Source organism: Gasterosteus aculeatus, chromosome 13 (assembly GCF_964276395.1).
Source record: "Gasterosteus aculeatus chromosome 13, fGasAcu3.hap1.1, whole genome shotgun sequence".
Lineage (NCBI taxonomy): Eukaryota > Metazoa > Chordata > Actinopteri > Perciformes > Gasterosteidae > Gasterosteus > Gasterosteus aculeatus.
The window spans coordinates 8,917,372-8,944,382 of NC_135701.1; the positions used below are offsets into that span (position 1 = coordinate 8,917,372).

General features: G+C 40.9%; 1 protein-coding gene across 4 annotated transcripts in view; it reads right to left on the minus strand.

Moving 5' to 3' along the window:
• Positions 1 to 5,297: 5,297 nt before the first annotated feature.
• frmd3 (FERM domain containing 3) overlaps positions 5,298 to 27,011 on the minus strand; it is a 40,878-nt gene continuing 19,164 nt past the window's right edge. For 2 of the 4 annotated variants that reach the window (XM_078087398.1, XM_078087397.1), the window contains exons 6-15: positions 26,815 to 26,938; positions 25,667 to 25,754; positions 24,335 to 24,423; positions 23,754 to 23,817; positions 21,284 to 21,372; positions 19,734 to 19,808; positions 18,577 to 18,645; positions 18,246 to 18,370; positions 10,557 to 10,791; positions 5,298 to 10,180 (exon numbers count right to left, since the gene is read on the minus strand). In XM_078087398.1, coding sequence (XP_077943524.1) covers positions 9,700 to 10,180; positions 10,557 to 10,791; positions 18,246 to 18,370; positions 18,577 to 18,645; positions 19,734 to 19,808; positions 21,284 to 21,372; positions 23,754 to 23,817; positions 24,335 to 24,423; positions 25,667 to 25,754; positions 26,815 to 26,938 — 1,439 coding nt within the window. In that variant the 3' untranslated portion in view covers positions 5,298 to 9,699. Of the gene's footprint in view, positions 10,181 to 10,556; positions 10,795 to 18,245; positions 18,371 to 18,576; positions 18,646 to 19,733; positions 19,809 to 21,283; positions 21,373 to 23,753; positions 23,818 to 24,334; positions 24,424 to 25,666; positions 25,755 to 26,814; positions 26,939 to 27,011 lie in introns of all 4 variants that reach the window. The other 2 variants (XM_040195545.2, XM_040195546.2) reach the window with 2 other exon arrangements.

Genomic DNA, 27,011 nt, shown 5'->3' on the forward strand with positions numbered 1-27,011 from the left:
GTGCGTGTGTATGTTCACTCCTCTCTCAAACGAAAGTGCGTTCATTGTGGAGAAAGACTAATGGCCTGTAATGTTTAAAGAAATTATGGATAAAGAATAATGAAGGATTATTCAATTTGTAGGATAAGATACATGATACATTGTATAAACATTGCCGCTTTATATGTTCTATTTCATCTGCTGATAAGAATTATTTAAATAAATATAATTACACTAGTTTCTTTTTAATGGAATGACTTAACTTGTCTGAAATGTCAATACATCACACAGAGGTCAAAAGTAAGACAAACAAACAAAAACAAACACAAATGTACAACATGAAAGCATTCCATCTCCTGACTACCGTTACCTAACGAACATATGACATCACCAACCATGTTAAGATAATCATCCGGGCCGGATTAACCTTACAGGTCAAAAGTGAGCGTCGGGTCCCGTTGGGCCCTGAGGAGGTGTAGATCTGTGTACGGGCTTTTTCAACGTAACCGCTGTGAACAATCACTTTTATATTCTTCTGATTCACGGCTTTGTTCACGAACAACAGTCCCCCCCACTCTATCACTCGTTAAACTATAGGGAATAGCGAATTTGGAATGCTGTCTTTTACAAACAACACTGCGTTATACCTTTAAATGACACAAATGAACAAAATACAGCCTCTCAGGACTGTTCTTTTTTCTACCTTTGATATCTCACCTGGATATGACAAGCTCCTCCCCCGCTGATCCATTCTCTTCCTCTGGTCCGGTGGCATCTCCTTTGGGCGGCTTCCGATCTTTGAAGCCAGCGATGAACTCCTCCAGAGTCACCGAGCCGTCGCTGTCCGCGTCCAGGCGGTTGAAGATGCCGACTGCTTCTTGTGACGGGACATGAAGCTCCTGACAGATGGTGGAAAACTCGTTTTTTTCAATCCGACCCGAATGATCCACATCATAGGCGTGAAAGAGTGAACTCAGGAGCTTTTGTTGCTCCTTGCTCGCGCCCCTTGTTGTAGCCATATTTAGCTTTCAAAATCTTTGTTAATGGACATCCATTTTTCAAAATTCAAAATTGAAATTCGAATTTCTTTTGGTGAGAATTAGAGATTTGAAAAAAGGATTAGTGTGAATCCTTTAGCCGACTCACTTTTATATCCTCCCTGCGCCTTTTCCCGGTTTGACACGTGGATATTCCTGATAAAATCACATTTTTCAAACCTCCAACACTGCGTTACAAATTTCGTTAACGCCATGATTGCCATCAAAGTCAAAGAACGCCTCAAGGTAAGCGAAAGAGAGGTATTTGCTCTTTCCCCTCAAAAACAGCAAATTTCATCATTTAAAATGATCACATTTTTAACTTTTTATAATATATCACGGTTGCCATACCCAATCATCCAACGTTTCTATTTTTAAATGGCAATGAAGGAGTCCACTGTTCTCTCTCAATAGTCCAATAGTGCAAGTGACTTGCATGGGAAGCCCCGTAGTCTGGTTTTAGAGGTCTTATCTAGCAGGAAAAGTTTTGTTGAAGAACTTTGTCTTTTTCCCCCAAAAATAAACAGTTAACCAATGAACCGTGGGAAATATCACAAGTGACTATAAGGTACGAGGTAACCCGTGTAACACAGCTGGATTATATTGAGATGAAACACTCCATGACCTGCAGCAAATTAAACACACAGCTCAACACTTACAGATCAATTACGATGCTTTTGATTCATCTATGAATCCTCCATGAGACCCTCACTGAAATATCACTGGAAAAATTGCAATAGAACTACAAATATTAGTTTATCATTAGGATTCTTTTTGAAATAATCTACTTTTGCATTGCATCATTTTGCTCGTCGACATGTTATCCATCCGGTTGGGTGCAGATGTTTGAGTCAGGGCACAGGTTGAACTTTGACAATATGACACAGTCTCACTAAATGAATGTCTTTATTTTTATGTCAGTAACTATTCAATGGGAAATAATATGAAAAAAACATAATTTCAATGTTTTATGAACATTCTGAAAACATCAGGGCTGATTCCAAAACTCTTTTTTAAAGATAAGTGTTTACCTTTCAAAACATAAAGTACCTCATATAATGTCTGTAATGTCTGTAGACAGGGGGGAGTGAGGAACTGACATCTAAAAACCTCCAATTTGCACAGACTGATATAAAAACACACACACAAACATAAGAAAATAGCCATGTGTGCTGATTATATCCGAATGGATTATCCATTAATAAAGAAGGTCGAATGTAAATAAAAGTGTCAAGTCCACTTCAATAGATGAACCAAGACTTCATGATAGAGGCAGAGAACAAAGACAGCAACCAAATCCATCTCCTGCCGTACCATGACAGTAATTCATGAATCTGGAGAATGTTGGACTTTCTCTGTGGCTCGTGACCAGCTTCATCAGCGGGTCATTCGTGACATCACAGCCGTTCAGTTGCGACCTACAGGGAAGAGAAATTAAAACGTAGACTTAGTCTTCATCTGAACCCTAAAGAAACAACCTAAAAAGATTTAGATTTTTCGCTGGCCAACAACAACATGACCTCAGTACACATACTGAGTCAACCAGCACGTCACCTTAGGGTGCATGTCGATGACCACTTAACTCTTTGTAATCTCCACCATTACACGGGAAAAAAGGGTCACTTGCACACTTTCAATTAGTGTGTCTATAAAAACTGACTTGACTCAGGACTCCTTTAGTCTGTAGCTCCATTCCAGCCCACATCCACATGATGACTCAGTTGACCTATCAGATGCGGCATTTGGTCACCATGGAGACCAGGACCAGTACAGCCAGTGACATAAGCTCCTGCAATTAACAATTCACAGAATACATTTTATGGTAAATCACATTAAAACACAGAATGTGGGAGTATAGCTCACAGAATTTAAACATTTTACTGTAAATTTGGTCATCTTAATCAACTGTCTCTAAATCTATCTGAAAACTGTTGCGTGAAAGAGAAATTAAACAAATGTAGCAGCTGAAAATGGTGTGTGTCCAATCAACCGGGTCAGTCTTTACTTTAGCACATATTTTAGTATGAAATCTCCTATATGATATTGGGAATACTAGTTGCATCATTCACAGAATACAATGGTTTGACAGGTGAGTTAATCATGTTTCTGGATGTTTCAATCCAGAAACACCTGGTGCAGTGTACTTTAATTTTTTGTATTGTTGACATTGAAAGCAGGCAGATAGATTCAGGATGTCAAGTCAATAGTTCTGAACAATCAATACAGCTTCCCAGAACAAAGAGAGCTCATGGCCTGACTCAATGAGCTCAGATTTTGAAAGATTTTCCTCTAGAAAGTTTCTACACTGAGTGAAAAACATTTCCAGCCCACAGGAGGTGAGAGACGGGCCGCTGCAACTGTACAGACGACGACGGCTGCCCACACAAAGTATCCGCCCCTCCGTCAGGTTGGTGTTTGCAATCCTCGGATTTCTCCGCTGAGAAAGAGAAAACAGTCGTGATCACTGGAGGTGACTTAATACTTTGTCAGCAGCCTATCGTGCGCAGGTATGAGAGCATGTGATGGTGCAGGTCTGGGTTATCTTACTGCATGTTTGCACAGGGAGTGGTACAGTAGGCCACTGGAAGTACTTACTTCATGAGAACACACCATGTGCTGTGACACACTTCAGAGAGTCGACGCGGAAATACTGCAGGACATAGATGTCGTTAACTACCAGGTTAAATTGAACCTCAGTAAGTAAAACTAAAACACAATATCATAAACAAACAGTAATTGAGATTTCTTAGGTTGTATTTTTCTGTTTGTTTACATCACCAATCACCTGTAAATGCAACAAACAAAGTTATTGGAGGTACAAATTCTAACTTTTTAATGTTTTCAGCTTAAAAGGGAAAAAAAACAACATCATTGGCTGTTACTTACAAAAGATATAATCAGATAACGAGTTAAGTTTAAAGTCAATCCTTCTCGTTAGTGCTATTGCATAAAGTGAGAAATTAATTTAAAACAGAAATTACACAAAAGCAACAAAAGTAAATCTGTGTTGACCCCAAAAGTACAAACCCTTGGAAATGTAGAATTCACATGGTTTGTTGGTCATTTTGTTCTTTGGATGATTTTTCGTAGCGTCTCACAACATGTGTAATCATAGTGTCTAACTGGCCTCAGGCTGATGGTGTTGGTCCCGGGTCACCATGGAGAGGCAGTAACGGGTGGCTTTGGTGCAACACCTGACTGAATGGATGTGAGCCTTCATATATGCTACATATGATCATCACCACCTGGTGATATATGATCGTCTGAGCATGTATGATGTATGAGTTGGTGTATTAGCGGCCTCCTGCAGCTCTATACTCATCATGTAATCAGGCGTTTCTTTGTACTCCTTCTCTCTCTTTGGGGTAAAGGAGACGTGATTGCAGGGATCATGTGGGGAATCTCCAAGTACCTCGTTACAACCCGCACTACTAGAGATGGTATGATGGTTTTTATGATGGATGGATGCTTGTAATCAGGTAATCTTGAAAAATATCAAGCGGTCAGCTCTGCAGAGTTGGTGGTGGAGTTCAGACACGGCCTGTCTACTGTGAGAGGACATATCTCCGTAGATGCATATGCTGCCCGAAAAGGAATTTGTGGCTCATGTTTATTCGATTTCTCATTTTGTGATGCAGCATTAATTTCTTTCTTCTTACAACGTCAACCAGTCTGACTGCATTCAGTAGGGTTTATGCTGATGGGTTGCACTTTTAGAAAATAAGCAAAAATATCCGCACTTGCCGCACTATGCAAAAAGAATCATCGTGCAACATATTATATCTGCGATTATATCTTTTTCCCCCCACCAACACCATAAAGCAACAGCTACATAACAGCATGATGCAGCTTAGGAGAATCCAAAATCACTTTTACCCCAAAGATTTCAGCTGTAGGCTCAGTAGCGCTAACTTGAGATGCAGGAAGAAGTTTTAAACAGAATGTGACTGATTATTCGAAAAAAACTCTAACATACAAGAGTTTAGTCATTAATGTCAACGCTTGAACACAAATAACAAAAACATCTACAGAAATAACTATACCATCAGCATAGAGGTGCCAATTAAAAATGTGCAATAATATTTTACAACACAGGAGGGAGACAAATGAAAGTTTTTGGAAATCTTTTGTGATCTTGGTTTTAATATCTCATATGTTAAAGCTATATATGTCCCAACCGGGGGTTATATATTAATATATATATATATATGTTTAAACTAACTTTATATTGCTTACCAGGATAAACAAACATAAAAAATAATCCAGACTGTAGGCGCCATATTTCAATATATATTCATTAGGGAGCTTTATTATGGCAGTATTAACATAGAAAACAATCAATTTGTTTCTTTTATACAAACATTCAAAAAAATGTACTTCACAAAGTTGATAAGGCTTAGTTGTCCCAGGAGAAAATTGAGTCATTATTTAGGGATTTTCTTTTTAACATTTTTTTTATTCTTCTTATATTATATCTCTCAACGTTTGTTATTAAAAGAGACTGAATGAAAAAGAAAAAAAATACATCTAACAAATAAAACAACAAGCCAATTTGAATAACAATCAAAAACAAAAAAAGGGACCATGCAAGAGAATCTGCTACTGTACATGCCTACACAACACGGATTTAATATGCTGAACAACAGCTTATTTTTCTCCTTTACCATGTGATGTCAAACAGTTTGCATAATCGTAGACCTGAGTTCAAATATTTATCGTCTTAAATAAATCTTGCAAAAACAATATTTGTGTATCAGTTTTAAACAGCTTTGATTTCTGTTGTTCTGTTGTCTGCGAGGCATTTAAAAAAAATCCTTACTGATAATTACAGGCATGTAATTTAATTTAAGGTTTGTAAATACTTGACTCATGTCACAAACGTAGTAGTACAGTAAACCCTCAGATTAGACATCCACTGGTGAGTGATCTTGATGATGTTTTTAATCACAGTTTTAAGTACGTACAGGCAAGAAAAGTTGCAGTCTGGGTCAACATGTAAATGTAAAACACGAGAGCTCCAGTTCGCTTGCTCAAAACACGAGCTAAATCTCTGAATCAAACTCATAAAGGCTAAACTGATAAATGAGCTACAGACTATATGCTACAGTGTGACATGAGGCCAAAGATCTGTGAGATGACAGAACTAAAAGACCTTTTGTTCATCGGTTAGCATCAGTTAACAGCATGCTCTGTTAGCAATGAGGTTAGGGTCTCAGTATTAGGACATTGCCTTTAATGATGTACACACACAGCACAAGCGCAATGAAACTAACCAATTAGGCTTTAGGTTGTAAAATGATCTTTTCCAAGCAGACGTCAAGAAGCGATTTTTTTTAGATCCGCTCAAAGGAAACTAACATAATTAGCGACCATATGAATTCAGTCTTGTCAATCTTGCCAATGATTATAATGGATATTTCCCTCTTCTTCATCTTGGATTAAACACAGAAACATGCATTCATCTAAGATGATCAAGACAGCCGGGCCTAAATCTAGAGCGCTTTGAAAGGACAAGACACACAAAAGGAAGGAAGGATGGACATTTTTGACCGTTTTTTTTTTTTTTGCCACAAGTATAAGCACAGTATTTACAGATGGGAGCATGCGATTTGCATTGAGAAGTCAGAGTAAGAAATCCGCCATGTTAGAGGAGGACAGAGCACAGAAATAAAAGAACAAAGCCGGGAACAAACTTTGTCCGTACAGCTGTGTACATGAAGTCTTTAAAGAGAAACTCTTTTTTTTTTAACACTTTGAAAACTACATGTGCAGACTGGGGGATCAACCGCTGAGTAAGACGATAGTTGGTGATGAAATCATGTGATAATGGGGATCTTGTAGCAGTGCAAATAGATTAGCTTGCTCGTCTCCGGTGAAGCTCGGAGTGTGTGATGTTAAATGCACACACTGTCGTCAGAGTGGTTTGGCCCTTCGCTGTGTTTCAGCGTTGCTGTAGTAGGAAAATAAATGCTTTGTCCCTCATTAGAGTGACTATTTTGTTCCTGCCTGTTTTCTATTTTTCTATTTTCTTTTCATGCATAAAGCTTGTTGATTCATAACAGAGTTCTAGGACAATAGAGCTGATAGTATGAGGCAGCAACTGTGATCGGTTATGTAATAAAAGGGCTTCGATAGTGATGTGCACTGCAAAGGCCTCTGTAGCAGCCGAAGAGTATCGAGAGATTTCTTAAGTATCATATTTAAGAAATCTTCCTGTATGGAGAGGGATCATATGCTACTACAATATCATATGCTACTATCATACTTTGATAACACAAAAACATTTGGGGAAATATTTTTGGATGCAAATGTAGTTGAGTGAAATGAGGCTACAACAACACACACATATTTATATCCAGCTACAATCTTATAAATATATAAAGTGTTTGGATAGTAATTATAACATAATAACAAGACAAGTACAGTATGAAGGTTATGGATATATTTTATGCTGTGACTAGAAACATTTCTTCCTCTTTTCTTTTTTTAGACGTATATTTGTTATTTTGAACCTAAATTACTCATTTTCTTTCCTGAAAAGTTGATCCAAATTGAACTACATTTCGGGCAAAACAAACAAAACAAAAAACCCATCTGTTTTCATCTGATGTGATGTAACTTCACATCTCTGTAGCTCTCTGTCTCTTCTCCGTGATGAGCCACATGACTGCGGGAGACACGCAGTGACCAATCGCACGCTGGCGGCTGTAAGTTTCAGAAAGTGACTGATGCGATTTCTCATCAGAGCTACAGGACTCTTTAGGAATTAGTCCTCAGTCCAATGATGACTTGAGTCATGAGCTGACATTGTTTAAGTCCATGCTGTGACCGTAGCTTTGTAAAGGTACAAAACAATAACCTATCTTTGAAAGACCAACACGTCTACAGTTCATATATCAGCTGTGTACCGAATAGAGACTCTTTTATTCCAAGATACGTTTTATTTCGCAGGCCCTTTTGGGAACCTCGGCCATATCAGCGGTGAATATCTGTGAGCATACCTTTATATATGAACACACCAGATACCTTGTTGGTCACTGCCATTTAAATGGGAAATAATAGTCATGTAGGTAGTGAAGTGAGTAAACAGTTATCTAAATTCAAAGCCCATCACAGTTTATAATGGAAATGGCTACAAATCATTTCCAATATTATCTGGTGAATAAAATGCTTCAGTTAAATACTTGCAACTGCACTCCAACCGTGCCACATTCGTTCAGTTGGATCAACTTCTTCTCCACCAGAAAATGACCAGAGAAGGACTTGTACGACTGATTTACTTGTCCCATTATGTGTCACGCAGCAGCGGTCAGGTTGGACTATAACTTTATAGTTCACTTCCAAGCCCTGAGACACTGACAGGACTCTACCACCAGCAGCACACCAGCCACTAACAAACTATCATTCCTCACGATTCCACCACAGCAACTTTTCATCATGAGGAACCTTTTAACTCTTGGGCATTTCTGCATTTCTGTTCAAACTCTTTTAAAACACACTGAACGATGCACTTGTAGCCTTAAATAGTGAGCTCACATTTAGTTCAGAAGACATTTAGAAGTTCATCACATACAGACTAAAGTTTCTCTCCTTTGCTGCCCTCCTGTTTCCAAAATGACATCACATAATCTGAAACAGTAGTTATCTGTGGTCTGTGTAAAATATTTGTGCTATCCCCTCTGTAGGAAAACCCCAGGCTGCTACCGGGTGAGTAAATGCTGACGGTAGTCTTAAAAAATATCTTAAATTTGTCATCACCCCCAGATAAACTTCAATAAATTCATTTTTTTGTAATCTTTTGTAAACTCTTAATTTTAAAACAAGCTCAAAGTAGATCCTCTGACTGAAAAATTCCTGAAAGATCTGGATCACATAAAAATGTACAAAACTTTAAAAACAACTTATTTGGATAGATATTGATCATCATATTTGTCTTTTGTTTTTAAATATATATAATGTGTCTTTGACTGTGGCTATTGTTGCGTTGCAGTGAATCGTTTCTCTTGCTGTTCCCACCCACTCTGTCATGACTGACAGCTCCTTTGACCTATCAGGGGTTCCACTCTGAAGGCGAGAACCAATCAGAATGCTTAGCCCTATTTACGGAGTCGTTGCATCCGCTCGTCAGCATCAGGAGTGAACAGACCTTCAAATGTTCTATTAAAAGGAACCAAACAAGTTATCTTTTGTCTTTTTTTTGATTTTCAAATCTCTCGTGACTCTCTCTCTATCTACAACTTTTATTTTCATGAATCTCCGCACGTGTTTTTTCTCAAACACTCAGTCTTCCTTGTTCTTTCTTTTCAGTTCATAACTGCCCAAAGTGTCTTAACAAGTGATTGGATCCTATGACTATAATCATAATTCTTTTCTATCTCTTTAAGACTCCAATTTATGCTGCCAAAGAGGTGAAACCAATCTACTTGTTCTAGAGAAATTCGATTAGAGAAAATCTGACAGTTTATCCATCTCAGGCCTCTTTAACAAATTATGCAACAGAAATTTTGTGAGGACCCAGTTGAATATTCTCTTAAAATAAACTGAAGTAATCTCATCTCATTGGCAGACTGTGTTTTTTTTGTCTCACCTGTTGTTGAAACTGAATATAAGACCAAATTACACATTAAGACAAGACATTTGGGACATTTTTCTTCCCCCTGCAGTGACTCCTCTTTCTCCCTGCTCAGTCCGACCAGAGGTTCTCCATGGCCATGCTGATCCTACACAGGACCCAGCGGCGCAGCGGGCAGTAATACTCGTAGTGAAACTGCTCAAATTCCGGCGTCTGGCGGATCTCGTGGAGGAACGACACGTCAATGTCCGACTCTAACAGCAGCAGCAGTGTGGGCACAGTGACGAGCAGGATCCCCATTACCACGCCAACGAAGCGAGCCGCACTCAGCACGCACGCATTGAATCTCTCATTGGACGACAGCAGGCGCAGGCTGCTGGCGAGGGCGCCGCCCATTCCACCTCTGGCAGCCGCCCGGGTGCGTTCGCGAGCCCGGTCCCGCTCCCTCTCGGCCTGCAGCTGGGCCTGGATGTCAGGGTCGGCGTGGAGCTCCCTCAGCATCCTCGCTGGGCTCTGGACCGGAGACGAGAAGAGCAAGTCGACGCCTCCCTGACTGTCGTCCACCGGGGTGGGTAACATGCTGGCGCAGGGACTGCAGAGGAGCGGCAATATATTTAAAGAAAATACATTATTTGCATGTGAGTAGTAAATAACCAGCGCCGAGGGGAAAGAAGAAGGGACATTTCTCAAAGGCCGCAATCAGTGCGTTTCCTTCCTTAAATAAAAGCAAAGGCAGTTTTCAACCTGTCCGTCATAAGAGACACGGCTCCATGTTGCTACTGACCTGTACGCCTCAATAAGACAATACAAAGCATGCAGAGGAAAGCATGGTTGTTGTGTGTGTTTTGTTTACATAACCGCTCAGCAGCAATGACATAAGAGCAGCCAAGGCAAAGCCAAACACTCAAGTCACGAGCGACAAAATATAGTTATGAATACATTGATAATAGTTGTAAAACTCTACATACCTGTAGACAAGCTCAGAAATGGTGAGAGACCCACTGGCCTCGTCATCTTCCACCACGTCATCTTCAGCTTTTGGCGTCTGAGGTCGGAGATTTGAGGTTTCTCCGGAAACCCGGGAAGGTTGCAGGTCATTGCCTAAAGCAGATGTTCTTCCCTCACTACTTTGTTGCTGTGTGTCTGCAGGTGCAGCTGGTTTGAGTGGAGACAAAGGTACAGAGTCCTTCACAGCGACAACACCTGCTGGGGGAAACAAACAGAGGAAACATGATTTACTCACACTGGGTACTGGCTTTAAAAGGTCATTTAATATCTACCTATTATCAAAAGGATTTCCTGTAAGGAACGCAGCTTCATCACATGAGTCCGGCTGAAGCGCTTAAAGGTTACTTGGAATATTCTTTTCTATTTAGTGTTTTTGCACACAAATTAGATATACAGTTTCATTGCTATTTTCAAAATATTTAACCTTTTAATTTCACCTGACTTTGGGGCAAAGTGTCACTCCCAACTGTATATTTTAATGCTGCAGTTCAGCCCTCCCTCCACATGGTGGCATTCCTGCTTTTCCCATGAACGAAGCCCCAACAGATACCGCCGCCGCCGACATGTGAAATGAAAATTCAATAAATACTCAACTCGCTCAACCATGAAAATGTGAGAGGACATTTGTACTCTAGATTGACATAACAATTATTATTTACAATAATCTCCTGATGTGGTTGGATTTGGCCAATAGAGGCTGGCAGGGGTCATTATTAACAGTGTGACTGTGAATAATACAATTCAGGTGAATAGTCTTGTTTGTTTGACTGTTTATAGCTGTAAAAAATTATTTTGCAGGGTAACAGTCCTTCCTGTAGTGTGTGTGTGTGTGTGTGTGTGTGTAGAAACATGAACTTCCCTCAGAGGTGGTGAGTTTAGACATCACTGATGCGTCAGAACACAACGACCAACCGGAATATCAACATGAACACCTCTTTGTGTGTCAGTGTGCGCTTGTGAATGTTGAAAACAAGACCAGCTGTCTTCCTGCTTCAGGAGTTGGGGGTAAAAGTCCAGTTACGTATGGCTCACTGAATACCTCTCTAATCCAGACTCTACCCACTGGTCACACACACACACACACACACACACACACACACACACAGCTAGCTACACTCATTTCTAAAAGAGAAGTTTTATATATCAATGGAATAAATGCAAGTGTGTTTAAAGGTAAGGCCACACTGACTAATCTTTACAAACTCAAACTAGCTAATAAGTTACCATACCATAACTTATAGCTAGTTTGAGTTTGTAAAGTTGAGAGAAATGAAAGAAGGACAGATGGCGAAAAAGGAGTCAGGAAAAAGGAAACGATAGAAGGAACTCAGAGGGAGAGAGGGACGTCAAACCTGCAATTAGGGAAGCAACAGCAGAAGCCAGAGTGAGTTGATCAACATCTGACAATTACTCTTTGCTGTATTAGTAAAATACCATATTATCCTGGCCACTGATTGTACTGACTGTACAATTATGGTTTATTAAACTAAAGAAATAACAAACAAGTGTGGAAGTTGGATGTGTTAAGTAGCAAATTAGCTGTATTTCTGAAAAGAAATAAAAGAAAAGAAAAAGAACATGTGTATATAATAGCAAAAAGCCATATAAGATGCATGACAACAGTGACATTATGTAAAGTGTGTTTCAACTGATCCCTGATTAAGGACATCAACAAAATAAATTAAATGTTGATTATCATGACACACTTAGAATGTAGTGTGAAAATAATCCATCAATTAACCCATCAATCCATGGGCTATGCCCCTGGGGGGTTGGGAGGAGGACTGGGCCGATCCCAGCTGGCATTGGGGGGGAGGCAGTTTGCCAGTCAATCAAACACTCACACCTACAGGCCACTCAGTTTTAATCTTAACATGCTTCTCTGCACACTGTAACTGTGGGAGGGATATGCAAACTGCAGGTTAAGTTCATTTCAATTCTGCCTGAATGTGAATATTTTCTTTCTCCATGCGATTAGATACATTACAGTATATTTTATGGATATTCATGAAACCGACTTACGTTCGCAAAATACCCAACATAACACGTTTAAATGCATAGCTTTAGCCAAATACAATGCCACTGTGCAGTGCAGCAATGGTTGTTTCCCATTGTGACTAAATAAACCTGACCTCACGAGAAGAAGCCATTTTATTTTTATACACACAACACAGCGTCTCTGTAGTCCGTTAGCTAAAGCCTCTCTTTAGAAGAGGTCATTCACACCGCGAGGCGCTACATTCCTGTGTGGCCACCGTGAGCATTGCAAACACACACTCGTGCAAATGCCCAGGAGGGTTTTCCCCTGTTTTGTAAGTGTTGACAGACCCATTCATCTTTGTCATGCAACCTCATCATTGACACCCAAAGTCAATGTATCTGTGCAACCGTGCAATTGTGCAGGAATAAAGCCGTCACTATACTGTATGTCCACCCGGCTGTTCTTATCATTCAATTTTAAATGAACTACAAATAGAAACCTTCAAATCAGCTATAATTATTTCATCAAAACCTAAACCTAAAAGTGTGCTTTATATTCTAACTAAAAATCCTTTCCTAATCCCTGTCATTTCTCAAAAAATGCTCTGCCACGTCTCTCACGCTTATTCTACACACTCTCGGTGCGCAGAGTGGATCAAAATGCTTCTGTTTGTGCATTCTGTATGCTACTCAATCTCTCTTCAACAAACACACACACACACTCACACAAACATTAGAGGGATCTCCAGAGAGTCTCAGGATGATGAAAGACTAAAGTCACACTTTGCACCATGTGGTTGCCACAACAAACCTGGCAGGCTTACTACTGAACACTGGCTGCAAGTTTAATGTCTTCAGGACACATTTAAATGTAGAAACAGATGTTTAACGCTGCATTGCGGTCCTGTATTGCAGTTTTTCAAGTGCCGTATTAAAGAAATACAGAATTTGATGAAACTCTGTTGAATGCCTCTGAACTTGAGGAAACAGATACAAGATGCCCAATGATGCTCTTGTATCTTGGTGTGTTTCTGACACATGTTTCTGCCTTTAGCCACCCAATCTTTTAAAGCCAATTCTGATCTTACTCTTTTCCAGCGTATTTCTTGGGAGTCCGGTGCTTATTCCGGCGATGTGTCCCCCATGTCCCACCAGCCGTACATAGACATCCCTGGTCGTGTGATTGGCTATGCGTAGGTGCAGGCTCCGGCGTGTTGTTATCTTCACTCGGCACCTCAAGGCCTCGGCCACTACTATGGAGGATCCCGGCTCATCCGTGGACTCCCCTGGGTGGAATACTTCAAGAGGCCCCATGGGTCCCTCCTCCATTGCCTCACCCTCGTGCCTGTTTGGGGTCACGTCCAGCTCGGGTCCCCCTGCCCGGCCCCGGCTTCCACAGCTCGGGGTGTCAGCGACTCCAATCTCCAAACTGCTCTGCATGAGGCCGCTTCCAACATCACTGCTTTTTCTGTGCTCAAGAAGCTCCATCGTTCAGTCTCCAGCTGTCTGCAGCCAGACGCCCACACCCCGACTGACCACGCTGCCAGCTGAGCTCTGAGGCCGGGATGGGGCGGTAACAGACACACACATGCACACTGAAAGAGATGGTGAGAGACACACACACTGGACGAATTCTCTCTCTCTGACACACAGAGACATGGCGGGTCCTCCAGTGAATGTCAGCGATGTTAACAAAGAGTCGGGGGGCATTAGAGGAGGATCAACCCCAAAGCTGGTGTTTCTATATATAACCAGGTGGTCCTGGCTGCAGAGGGGCAGCTAATCTAACTCTGATTACAAAAGGGGCAGGCCTGACCGAGCAGGGGATGGGGATCGCTTTCTTTTCCTCTCTGCGAGTCTTGGTTCCTCCGTCAGACATACGTATTATTTTTACTCTACAGTTAATCAACCACAACACTGACTGACAGAGAAAAACTACAGTCACACAAATACATCTCAGCGAGCTGATATTTAATGACATGCAGGCAGAAGTAGACTGTGAATGGAGTCTAGAGTGAAAATGATTTGAACTGTTCAGCAGTTTGCTTGAGGAAAATAAAAGATTTGTTGCATCACTCCGAGGCTCTGTTGTGTTTAGTGACTGCAGAGGCAAGAGAGTCGCTGAAGTTACGATCAAATGTGAGGCATTAGGCAGTCGAATCCCCATTAAAAATCCATGAGTGATACCCGCAGGAAAAACATGACCACAATGTGTTAGTGTGTGTGTGTGTGTGTGTGAATGGATTTCGGTAAGACAGGCTGTACAGACAGAACAAGGTTAACACTGACCTTGGGTCTGCTTCCCGTTTCCCCCCCACTGGCTTAGATTAGTGCTCTGAATATAGACGGTGATCCTAGACCACCTCGAGGACACTTTATCCCAAAGTCCTTGTAGCAGCCTTCTGAAACCAGTCAGCGTTTGACTGCTACGAGGAGGTGATGTTTCATGAAACAAACCAGTTTGGAAGAGCAGCTGAACAAGGGACGATTTGCTTGAAGGAATTTATGGTGCTGCACTCACTGTTAAACAAAAAAGTGTGTATTACCTCATTGCACAACATTTTTTCACAGCTCTCAACAATTTTACCTGCACATGTAGCTGGATTACAAAAGTTAATTTTAAGTCGGGTTTATTTTGAATGCAAAAGAAATGTGTGTGTGAGAGAGAGAGAGAGCTTCTCTACACTAACAGACATGGACCTTCCCACACAAGCCATTGACGGCTTCTGGCTCCATAACGCCAGTGTGAAGACCGGTTGCACCATCAACATTTATACCTCTGGCTTTGTTGGTGTTTTGGTTTTGAGGCTTTCTGGGTTCATTTCGTATCACCATGCCTCTTGTGTCCTGTGTTCACTTCTTTTCTCTTGATTGAATTCCCCTGCGTCTCCCCGGTGTATTCAAATCATGTCAAATTGTCAGATCGTCTTTGTTCCACTCACTCACTCACATGACTGCCCACCAAGCGTTGCCTTCAAGTAACACAGGTCCTTCAGCCTGTTTGCTTGTATTTTGTTTCGTAGTTGTTTAGCTTTAAGAGACTTACTTTTAACTTTTAGCAGCATCCATGTTTAATTCTGTTGGAACTATTCCCTATTCTCTGGTCTGGCTGCTGCACTTGAGTCTGACTCTAAAACGTCACATTCGTGAATTCTTGACTGTGAATTCAATTTTGAAACAATAAACAAAAATCTTTTATATTTTATCGAGTAGCAGGAACTGCAGTAGGACACGAGACACTTTCAAATTGAATCTGGTGCCATTACTTAGCCTGTATCCTGTCAGTGGTGCACGAGGCCCGTGATTTGATAACTACCCCCCCGAACCAACCAACAGAGGCAGCCGGGGCGCTTACTGCTGCACCTCTTTGACCACCAGCCAAGAAGAATAGATTTTTCTCTAAAAGGGATGGGGGGAAAATGAGAGAACGGAGAAGAGAGGGAGAACGTGAGGCGATGGTCGTAAACAATGTCAGGTCCGACAGACGGAAAGAGAAATAAGGGTTTAAAGGAGTGGTGGCCCACAGTGTGACTCAAGTGTGACGTTACATGTGTGAAGGCCTAAAGGCAACGAGTCGGGCTGATGTGTGAACATGAAGGCGGGAAGGCGTTTGGCACTCGTAGAGGAAGGAAACAGGTTGAGTGCTGTGATGTGTGGAGGAGATGGATGGATACATGAAGATACAACACTGTAGACGTTTACAACACAAACAGACAGACACACACACACACACAATGTGTCAGTTCGATTTACGAACTACAATCTTTGCAAACACTTTAGCTGCTGAAACCCAGACGATAGAAACAGGATTGAGTTGATAAAAATGTTGATGAAGCTTTACTGGAATCAGTGAGCGTGTTGAGGCACTTTTTGTGATGATGCTCTCACCCTTTGATTGATGCATGTCTTAGTGAGAGCATTCCTACACTCCTATAAAGATAACTGAACATCAGGTGAAGAGACCTCCGACATCCCTCCCTCCCTCCCTCCCTCCCTGCCTGCTGCTTGTGCTTAAGACAAGATCACGTTACATTTCTGCTCCATAACTCTGCTCCATACAACATAAATACTGATCGGAGCCGTAAGCAGTGTGTAAAGATGTTCCAGAGGTCTCCAGTGTGACAATGCACTAAAACACAAGATGATCCTAATATTGCTCTACATTTAAGTACCCAACAGAATATGAAGTAATTAAAATTTGTCACAATGTTAAACATCTACAGCATTTACATAAAACATTCAAATGAATGCAGCAGTAATATCAATCCAAAAACATCAGGTATATTAAACTTTTGCTGATAATGCTTCCATGCTTTTATTTCGGTAAGCTTTAGAAGGCAGGAGTTTTACCTGTAGTGGAGCATCCTGACGCCGTACCGCTACCGCGACAATATTGGATGCATTGATGCCGTTTGTTCTGTTAGTGCAGTTGGAATCGTCGGCTGCGAGCCGTTGGCTCAGGCGTCACCATGGTGATCAAGAGGTTTACTCTCTTGTACCTCGTACCTTTTAGTTCAACAATCATTATTTCTAATTCTTCTGTTAGATCAACATTATTATTGAAAGCCTGATTTTGAGTGGAGCGTGTTGACCACATCCTTCCTAATCGTTGTCCATCCTCTCAGCCGCACAGCACATTTCCTCCTCTCTCATATTCTCTCCATTTCTTGTAAATCCTCTTACTACATCACTGCTCTTGTTTTGTCTTGTGAAATTATATCATCTGCTTTCTGCTTCCTAACAGGACGGTTTATGCTTTAGTCGGTCGCATTGGAGATAAAAAGAGAATTACAATAACATGCAAACAATGTCACTTGGGAAACAATTAAAACCCACAGCATTGTGAGTACTTTTCATGATACCACATACTACTCAGGGAAGGTGGTGTACGGGGAAAGGAACCTTTAAATACAAACTGCTTGATTGTGTTTTCTCCTGTTGCTCTACTATGCAAAATCCAGAACGTAATTCAACATAAATGGGATATTATTTATTTGCCTTACATTTTCCAAAAACAAATGATTAACTGAGGAATTAGTATTTTTAAAGGGCGCTTTTCTTTTACAAACAATCATATTACCCCTAAAATATGTAACACATATGCATATTACCTTCCAAGACAAATTTGGATGCTACTACTCATTTGAGTAGTAAAACTACTAGTACTACTAATAGTTGAGCGTATGTACTAGACTTTTGTTATTATCAACCACTATATGTATATATATATATATATATATATATATATATATATATATATATATATATATATATATATATATATATATATTAGGGACAGACCTTTCGGAGCCAAACAAATAACTTCTAATTGAGTTTCCCTTAATGATAACATAAGCTGCCTCTGTTTCCGTGCAACTTCCTCTGCAGCACACGCACACAGTCAGACACGTGGAGACAAAGACACACACGGGCACGGTGGTTAAACTCAGGCAGGATCATGGGAAAGGTATTTTTAGCGTGCTGCGATTGGTGTCTCCAGGGAGACAAGATGGATGGAGGGATGAGAGCATCAGCTGCTCAATTAACACCCTGTGTCGGAGGGTTGTGCATCTTCATACACCCACACAGACCCACACGACTGTCCAAAGGTCTAAGGCTGCAGGGCGTGGTGAGCGTCTGCTCGTGTGTGTGTGTGTGTAACATCCCACCTGCGTCTGCGGCCGTCTCTTCGTATTCGTTGGTGGAGGGCAGTGCAGGCACCAGCGGCTCCATGTTAATGATGAGGTTTTTATGGCTGAGGGAGTTAAAACTTCGGCTCTGACCAAACTGCGCTCTGAAAACACAAACAACAACGGCTGCTTTGTGCGTTACGTTGAGATAACTAGCTTCATTAAAGCGTGTCTGCTCTATTTCCACAATGAAATCTCTGATTGTAACATCTCTCTGTAGCAGGGTGTTACTACAAACAGGCAATGACTTAATTGATGGTGTAATAATAACAGAGTGTAATATGTCTTTTCCATTTTCACCGGTCCTTACCTGCGCACATCTGGTGGCTCTCTCTGAATCTTTGAGCTGGCTTCTATAACCTCTTTTGCAACTCTTCCGCTAACAGGGACAAATACACATTGATGCATCACGTTACGTTTTTCAAAACTCCACTCCACTAAAAAGAAAATCAATTAAAACGGCAAAAAAATATATTCCCAATACACATAGATCTAAATTAACTCCGCCAACTCGGATTGAAATTGCATTTAAGACTCAAACCAGTGAAAGGCTGCTAAACTCACAACGATGCTTTTGACCAGAGACACTGAAGGACAATTTCAGATGAGACACATTTGACCTTTCATCTGTGTTTTGCAGTTATTGCTCATTATCAGTGCTGCTGCTATGAATGGTCAGTAGTTCCGTTAGTTTGATGGCTGTGAATGAAGTCGGCCATCTGAACTCTGATCACAGCGTTTAAAGTCTGCAGGGTCCATCGTCCAACCCTTTAGTCCGTTTGGTAGTGAGATTGATGGTTAGGTTGCAAGTAAGCCGATGACATGAAACAATTGTGCCAATTGCCAATTGTGTTTAGTTAAGGCAATACTGTGTGATGGAAAATGTGTGTGTCTCTGCTGGAAAATCTCTACAAGGAACTGTGGTCGTCTGATTCAATAGGATGAAGAGCTAATCGGTTCTGCTTTACAGAAACAAACCCTGGTTGTGGACGTCAAAGCCTTTTCTGTTTTTTGCATCTGCACAAATGGCCAACGAGCTCCACCGCATGCTGCTACTCATCATTTAGCCCTTGAGCCAGACTGCTTTAGCTAGCTGATGAAATGGAGCAGACTGAAGAGTAATGCTGGTAAAGAGCTTTGTCTTAGGGGAGAATCAGTGCTAACGTGGCTTTAATAACAGACTTATATATTGACGCTTTCCTGGGATATGAGGGTCAGTCTATTGCAGAAGCCAAGGCCAAGCTGGATGTTGTTACTGATGTAAAAAGAGGACAGGCATCATTTAAATACACAGTATGTTGATGCACTCTAAGCTATATATATATATATATTTCTCAGTTTGGTGAAAAAGATGAAGCACAATTAAAAAGTAGATTGCAGATAACATATATCAGACATCTTAGACAAGATTGCCTTGTCTGCAAGAAAACCAAAGTCCTTTATGAAAACTAACTTGAATAGTCTCACCTGTATCTGAACCGGCTGCCTTTGAAGAAGATGTTACTGCTGGAAACTGTCTTTATCTGGCTTGATTTTGCACACCTGTGCAAGGGAGGAAAACACGAAAAGAGATGCAAAAAAATGTTTTGGTTTGTTACAGTTTTGTGTGCGTGAGAGAGAGAGAAAAACTATATGTCGGCAAAGCTCTGCTTGGCTGCCATTTACATGCTCAATTCACTCTGATGTGATTAAGTGGCTCTGAAGTTTGTCTGACATTCGAGATGACCCCCCCCCCCCCCCCCTCTCTGTCCCCCTCCGAGGGACACATGAGCTGCTGTCAGCAAGAAGTCAATATCCAGGTCCAGGGCTGTTATGAGGATGCTTTAATAACTCTACAACAATGATGTCCTTTTGTATGCTCTTGTAAACAAGATTTCACACAATAAATAAGAAAACGGTTTTATTGTGGTGGCAAATACAATATATTGTAAAGGAAAAACTTCAACAATTAATTGGAATTTTACCACACGGTGCATTCAAGGTTCAAGCTGTCTAGCTGTCTAGCTTTTGACATGTTGATGTTAAAATTCTACACCTGAGGTACTTCTCTTCCATGTTGGTGGGGTGACATTATTTTCATCCAATTATTCTTTAAAATGATGGTTTTCTAAACGTAAATATATTACGTTTTCTGTGATTGAATATCTGGAAAAGCAGCACATTTGAAAGCTGGAATCAAGTATTGTTTCTGTATTTTTGTTTGAAAACTGTTAGAGCTTGAGAGATTGGACGAACCAAATAATCAATTTATTGAGTCGGCTCTACTTGCTCTACTTTACTTATTTTGTTGCCTGCAACCTTGTCACAACCATGACCGCAGACTGGGTTTACACTCTATTCTCTCACTTTCGCCTTCACCCCAAGCCTGTTTCCACTCCCGACACGCCGGCAGCGTCAATAGTCTCTGTGAATTCAGAACGAGGCCTCACAGCGATCAGCTGCTCCCCCAGTGAAGGACAGCAGCGTATTGAAGAACAGCCACAGAGAGGCAGGAAAGTCACTTGAAAGGAGCGATTATGTGCTAAAAATCAGACTTGAAGGAAAGATAATTGTATCCACATGTGAGTAAGAACAAAAGGACAATTGTAGAAGTATAGAAGTATTTTAAAGTAAATCATATTTTATTGTATTTAAAATAATATTACTGTAAGTCTTTGGTGGAAGGGATATTTTGGGTTGGAATAATACCCAGGTGTGTTGAGTTCTAAAGCAGCATAATACATTCCCTACACATTTCAAAATAACAAGTTTCAATCAAAATGTTACATCAATCTACAGTGACGCATCCTGCCGAAAATCCCACTTTTCATGCAGTGTTAATTGGGCATAAGTCTTTAAATTGGATTGGAATGTTCCCAAATGGGATAAAGATTTTTTTGTCATTGGGGAAGCATAGGGTGAGGGTAAGTGTCCAAGAAATGAATGAAAGTCAATGTAATGCACTCAATGTAATACGCCTGTGTGTGTGTGTGTGTGTGTGTGTGTGTGTGTGTGTGTGTGTGTGTGTGTAGACGCACTTGTAGAAGGCTTGGTTCTCCACCCCGCACTTCCATAAATGCTTGCACGCTGCAGGGGTCGAGGTGTGAAATGTCAACACCAGTTTCTTCTGCACAGAAAATGACAAAGACAGAGAGATGCAGAGAGAGACGTTGAGGGTGACATACGAGATTACCAGAAGACGTGCGAATAAGGACAAGAGAAGTGCTGAACTCGATAAGGGGGAGCTGTGCAAAATGCTGACCCACGGACCCGCAGTCGCAAGCTTTGACGGTGTAAGGCGGATACAGTGATTTGGCCACACTATTCAGCAGTAAAAGCGCTTGTAGCTTGCAGAACATGGTGTTTTTATGGGACGTATTCCAGTAAAAGTCTAATTTCAGTCCTGTCTGGTAGAATGAGGTACTGGATCAATTCTGCTCAACGACGGGGTGGAGGGTGAACGAGAGAGGAAACACAGATCAATAACGTGAAAACGCACTGATCCACTTAGTTTCCTTTGCTGAAGCCACCTAGTCAGCCGTATTGCTCAACCCCCTCGCTGTCATACATTGGTCACATTAGGTATGTAGTTGGGATTTACACACATGGGCTGCAGTGGTCGTGTGTGTGTGTGTGTGTGTGTATGCGTTGGTGTGGTCATACATGTGAAAGTACCACAACTTGATTTGGAAATCTAATTAACAATTTGTCTTTGGTCCCACTTTGGCTGATATAAGAAAGTAATCTTACACAACTGCGCTATGTTTTTTGATGCGGATCAAACAGCTTTTACTATTAACTTGCATTCTGTTTCAATGGTATCCACGTATTGGCTGGCTAGTTTTCAACTGCTGTCAACTGTTTAGTTTCAAAAGCATTCAAATGAATCTTTGACGTTTTATTTCATAGAGAAGTCACTAATAGGTGAAGATAAAACTATACAATTGCTAAACTGCATTTCAAGCGTCACAGTAATAAAGCCATGAAAAGTTGCAGCTCAAAGTGGGACAGATAAGTTTCTGTGTTCCAGGCTAAATAACAGATGAGGGCGGAGAGTGAAATCATGCAGTGACCCTTCACACAGTGGAAGACTGCACATAAACACAACAAGTCAAATCTTGATAAAATACTGTGAAAAATGTAAGTATATAAAGTACAAGCAAACACAGACACCAACACACACGTATATAAAGAGACAGTCAAAATAAAGAAATCAAACATTTTCTCAACACAATGTGTGACATTAAGAACGTGAAATGGACGGAGGTATAGATTATGGAACTCAATATATTATAATCTATTGTTTCCTGGTGGATCTTATCTTATTCTCATAGCGCGGCTTTGCACAGGGATGCTAATAGAAATTTTAACCTTTGAGCACAACATGTTATTGACTCAAGATAACAAGACAATTGAGTAAAAAAATAACACTGAATGAATGAAATGACAGAAAACCTTTGTATAAAGTGATACAAAACAGATGAGAACACTAAACAGTGAAAACGTCTTCCAGTCATAATGTGAGGTGAAGGCAGGACTGTAGGGAAAGGCGTCAAATTGTTTTGTGCTACGATTATTTCTAATATTTACTCACCAGTGATGACTATGTTTACACACAGAGAGAAGAGACAGAAACACAAAGATAAAACTGCATCTTCAGCCATTCATGAGTTGCCAACAGACAGACAGACGGACAAAGTTAAGCAGAGATGACAGACCTGGTTTGAACTTCTGAAATGCGATTGATTGATTGGCTGATTGGTCGATTAAAGAGCAACCTTACACTGAGGACCACGTGTGTTTAAGGCACTTCACTGAATTAATTAATGTGGGAGTCAAAAAGAAATATGAGACAGAATCCGCGCTTTTGAAAACAAAGATCGGTATGCACATTTATGAGGCACAATGCACCAGAATAGACCATTATTACCATTACACCACAGCTCTGGAGTGGAAGACAAACATCGAGTCTGCAGATGAAACATGTGTCCTTATGCAAGAGACTTGTTAAGATAATGTCATTATTCAGTAGCTGCTGTGTCAGCCTCAAAGATGTCATGTCATTTATGCTGGTCGAGGACGTTGACCTTTGTCTGAACATGGACTGAGCGAGGCAGCTGGTTGCAACACACCCACCCTCCTGTTATAGCGAGCCCTACCGGTTAAGGTGCACCATCACACACAAACTGTATTGTATATGTCTGTGTGATGGTGGACACGGTTGCAAAGGCAAACGTTTAATAGTTTCATATCGTATTTAACTGATGGGACCATTACACAGATAAGGAAATAAAAAATGGGAATGAAAGAAGGATTAGCAAAGAGAGTATAGGATGGACACTCGGAGCTAACACAGAACGGAATCATGGATGGTGACTGTGCAGCTTGATGATGACCACAAGACTTCACAAGTCACCATTATGCATTGGGAAACTACACAGCATATTTTATTCTTCATTGTTGCCCTTTAGAGGAGAGAGGGCATGCAGGAGGAGACACTGCACTCACCTCTTTCTGGACCCCGATGACGTAAAAGGTTTTTCCTTCAAACTTCAGCTTGCTAACATCAGCCCTGCAGAGAATCACCACATCATGACTAACTAACTCAAATGTAAAACAAAGATAACTCAAGTAAAAGTTTTAATAAAAAGGTTACATTTTGAACTCAAATCAAGGATAAAAACACTTTACCTATAAACAATAAATGCTAAAAGTGCATTTTTTATTTGTACCACATAGTGTACCAGACTACTTTTAAGGTTAAAACTAATAAAGTAAAATATTGCCATATGCTACCACATTTGTTCAGCAAATGATTGAGGTGAGACTAAAAGAGTTTTCATTGAGCTTAACGTGCGTGTTAAAAAGGTTCTATTGTTCTATTAGACAGTAACACTGTATACAGTAACTGATTTGTTCCTCGTGCAATGGAACAAATCGCTGCTTAAGTCAAAGGCCACATTGTTGAATGGCTCCTATTAGTGATTCTACTCAGCTCCGTGATGATGGAAAGAAACATTTTACAGAATTTACACATCTAACTTCACTGCTTACAGATGTATGTTCATAAATCCGGGAAAAAAATGTACCATTTGAGAAGGTGGATCCTCTTGTTTCCCTGGAAGACCACAAAACCTGTGGCTGTGAACCCGAGGAAGGCTGTGGAGCCTGTGAAATCCTGCAAACACAAACGCACACACACACACACACACACACACACACACACACACACATGCAGTCAGTAGCAGCCCACAGCATTATGGGAAGCAAGTGGATTCACAGCAGGGAAGCAAGTGGGCCATCAATAATCCCCATGGTGATCGCCATTACACCTGTGAAAAACGTCAACCCTCAAATTTGCAGGAACAAGGTGCAGAAAATACAGAACAGAATTGATCCGTTGAAGCAAAATGAAACCAATACCAACTTCAGAGTAAGAAGAGACCACAATATGTTCCTGTCACTCTGCCACATCATTGTTTATCATCTGTGTCCCTCTCAGATCGCTCTTTCTCCCTGTGTTCACCACAGTTTCTCTCATTTTTTACCTCCACAGCATCTGCAAACGTGTAGTGCAAAAGCAGCAGTTTCCAGCAAAACAAGTTAAAAACAGCCCCACTGGCGAGATGCAAGCAGATGAAGGGGATTCTCTCCAAAAGAACAAATTTAAATGTCTTGTTAATCTGCCCAGCATGCTTTGACACGCCTGCCGCGCGATCGTGTCCCTGTTTAACATATGTGACTGAGCGGGGGACAAACAGAGAGAGCGAGATGCAAAATAATACTTTATCAGATTCAGTTTGTTTGAATTATCACAAGTTTTCCAAAGAAATATAAATAGAAAAGAACAACTGGGTCACATTTGAATATAACATGAACCACAATAGGTGAGATTGAGCCAATGACTTATAGTCATATAATAATATGAATATAATGGACTTACTGTAGCCATGATATTCTCAGACTAATCAATAGGGACATTGACTTCTGAGTGATGGTTTCTGTGCAAATCATATTTCTTCTGATTACCAAAATGATGCTGGCAAGGGTTTAAATGTAAAACAGAGGCTCACTTATTTCACCCCCGTCTCCCTCAGTATTACTGCTGTCTTGATGACCTCTCAGATTTGAGTTAATCATGTGTGTAGTCGCCTGTTTGACTGCAAATTAAGGGGAAATAAGCAAAGGGCGAAGAGGACACGTAATTTGCATGTAATTGGCACAGTGACTTTCTCCCCAGAAGCCAGATTTTTATATTTGTAAGTTTTAAAACTGTAACCACTTGACAAGAGCAATAACAAACATGTGTAAATTTCCATATAAAAGCCGTAGTGCACAACGGATATGACGTTAATAAACAAAAGAGATGCACCATTTTGATCAGAGGGATCTTGCCACTATCTCACAGCCGCTTACGTTACCTTGCAAGGGTGAGGATCAACTCCATATGTCTCCAGGCTGTGAGCCCTTTGGAGCATGTTCAACTCAGCAAAGGCAGCACTCTGTCCCCTAAAGGAGAGGAGACAAGACGAGGAGTTTAGTTTAAATTCAATACGTCGATGCTGCTAGCGAATGCCTCTTTGTGTATGCTGCTGTGTTGATTGAATTACTCTTTTAAAAAGTTATAATCTAAAATGTATATGGGATGGATATTGTTGGGGTGTTATGTCACATACAGTATAAACACATGTGAGTAAGTAATTATAGTTGTAAAGGTTTCTGATTCTTCTCCTGAAACCGTCCAAATAAATCAACGTTATCCTTGTGCGCACACACACAAGTCAACTTACAGACATACAGTGCAACCCTCCCCATGTCTGGTAATTGACATGCTCTTAATCCCGTCCATCAGACCCACGGGGACAGACAGAGGACACGCGGCATCATCCGCCTCTATGCTGCTGGAAATGAAGGATTTGTCTTTCATGTTTCAATAATCGCTGCCAGTGTGACACGAACCCAACGACATTACTGCTGAGCTGCAGCAATGATACAAATAATCACCTCGAGGGAGCGGATTTATGTATAGATTAATGTCTGTCATGATATCTTTTGATTTTAGAATTTATTCAGTCGGTGCAGAGTAGTTTCATCATTGTATTTTTGCAGCAACGTCTGTGATCATTAATCTCCTGCTCTATTAATTCTGGGGTTTTTTCATTGCATTTTATTCCATATCAAACTGCTCTCATGAAGGAGAGAACATGCCAGAGTTTTGCCCCTTAATACATCCAGCTCATTTTACTTCCTCCAGGTTGTTTTGAATCCAAATGCAAATTCAGAAAATCCCATAGTAGCCAACACGGCTTCAAAACTAAGCTGGAAATCAACAATTCATGCTCATTCCCCTGCAAAGTCATTTAAGTTTGTATTATATAACCTCTGCACACAATGCACCACACATCTCTGGGTATCATCCAATCTTGTCTCTTGCCAGAACAACAGAACGCGTCGCGTTGTCTGCAAACACAGATCACAGGAGTGAGCATCCACGCCTGTCATTAAAATCAAACATCTTCAGACAACAAAAGACCCCAGCAGACACACACAAACGCAGTGGGTTTTTCACCTGAGCTCGTTCTTGTGTATTTCAATAATCTTCCTCTCCAGTTTGAGGGATTGTTTCGGGAACAGCTTGAAGTCTCTGATGTAGTCTGACGGGTGCTCCTCCGGGTCGTAGTCCCCGAGCTCGGCTGAAGACAGTGATGGGACAGTGATGTCAGTGGAGCAATGGTCAAACACACGGGAAATGGCGTCTGGATGGGT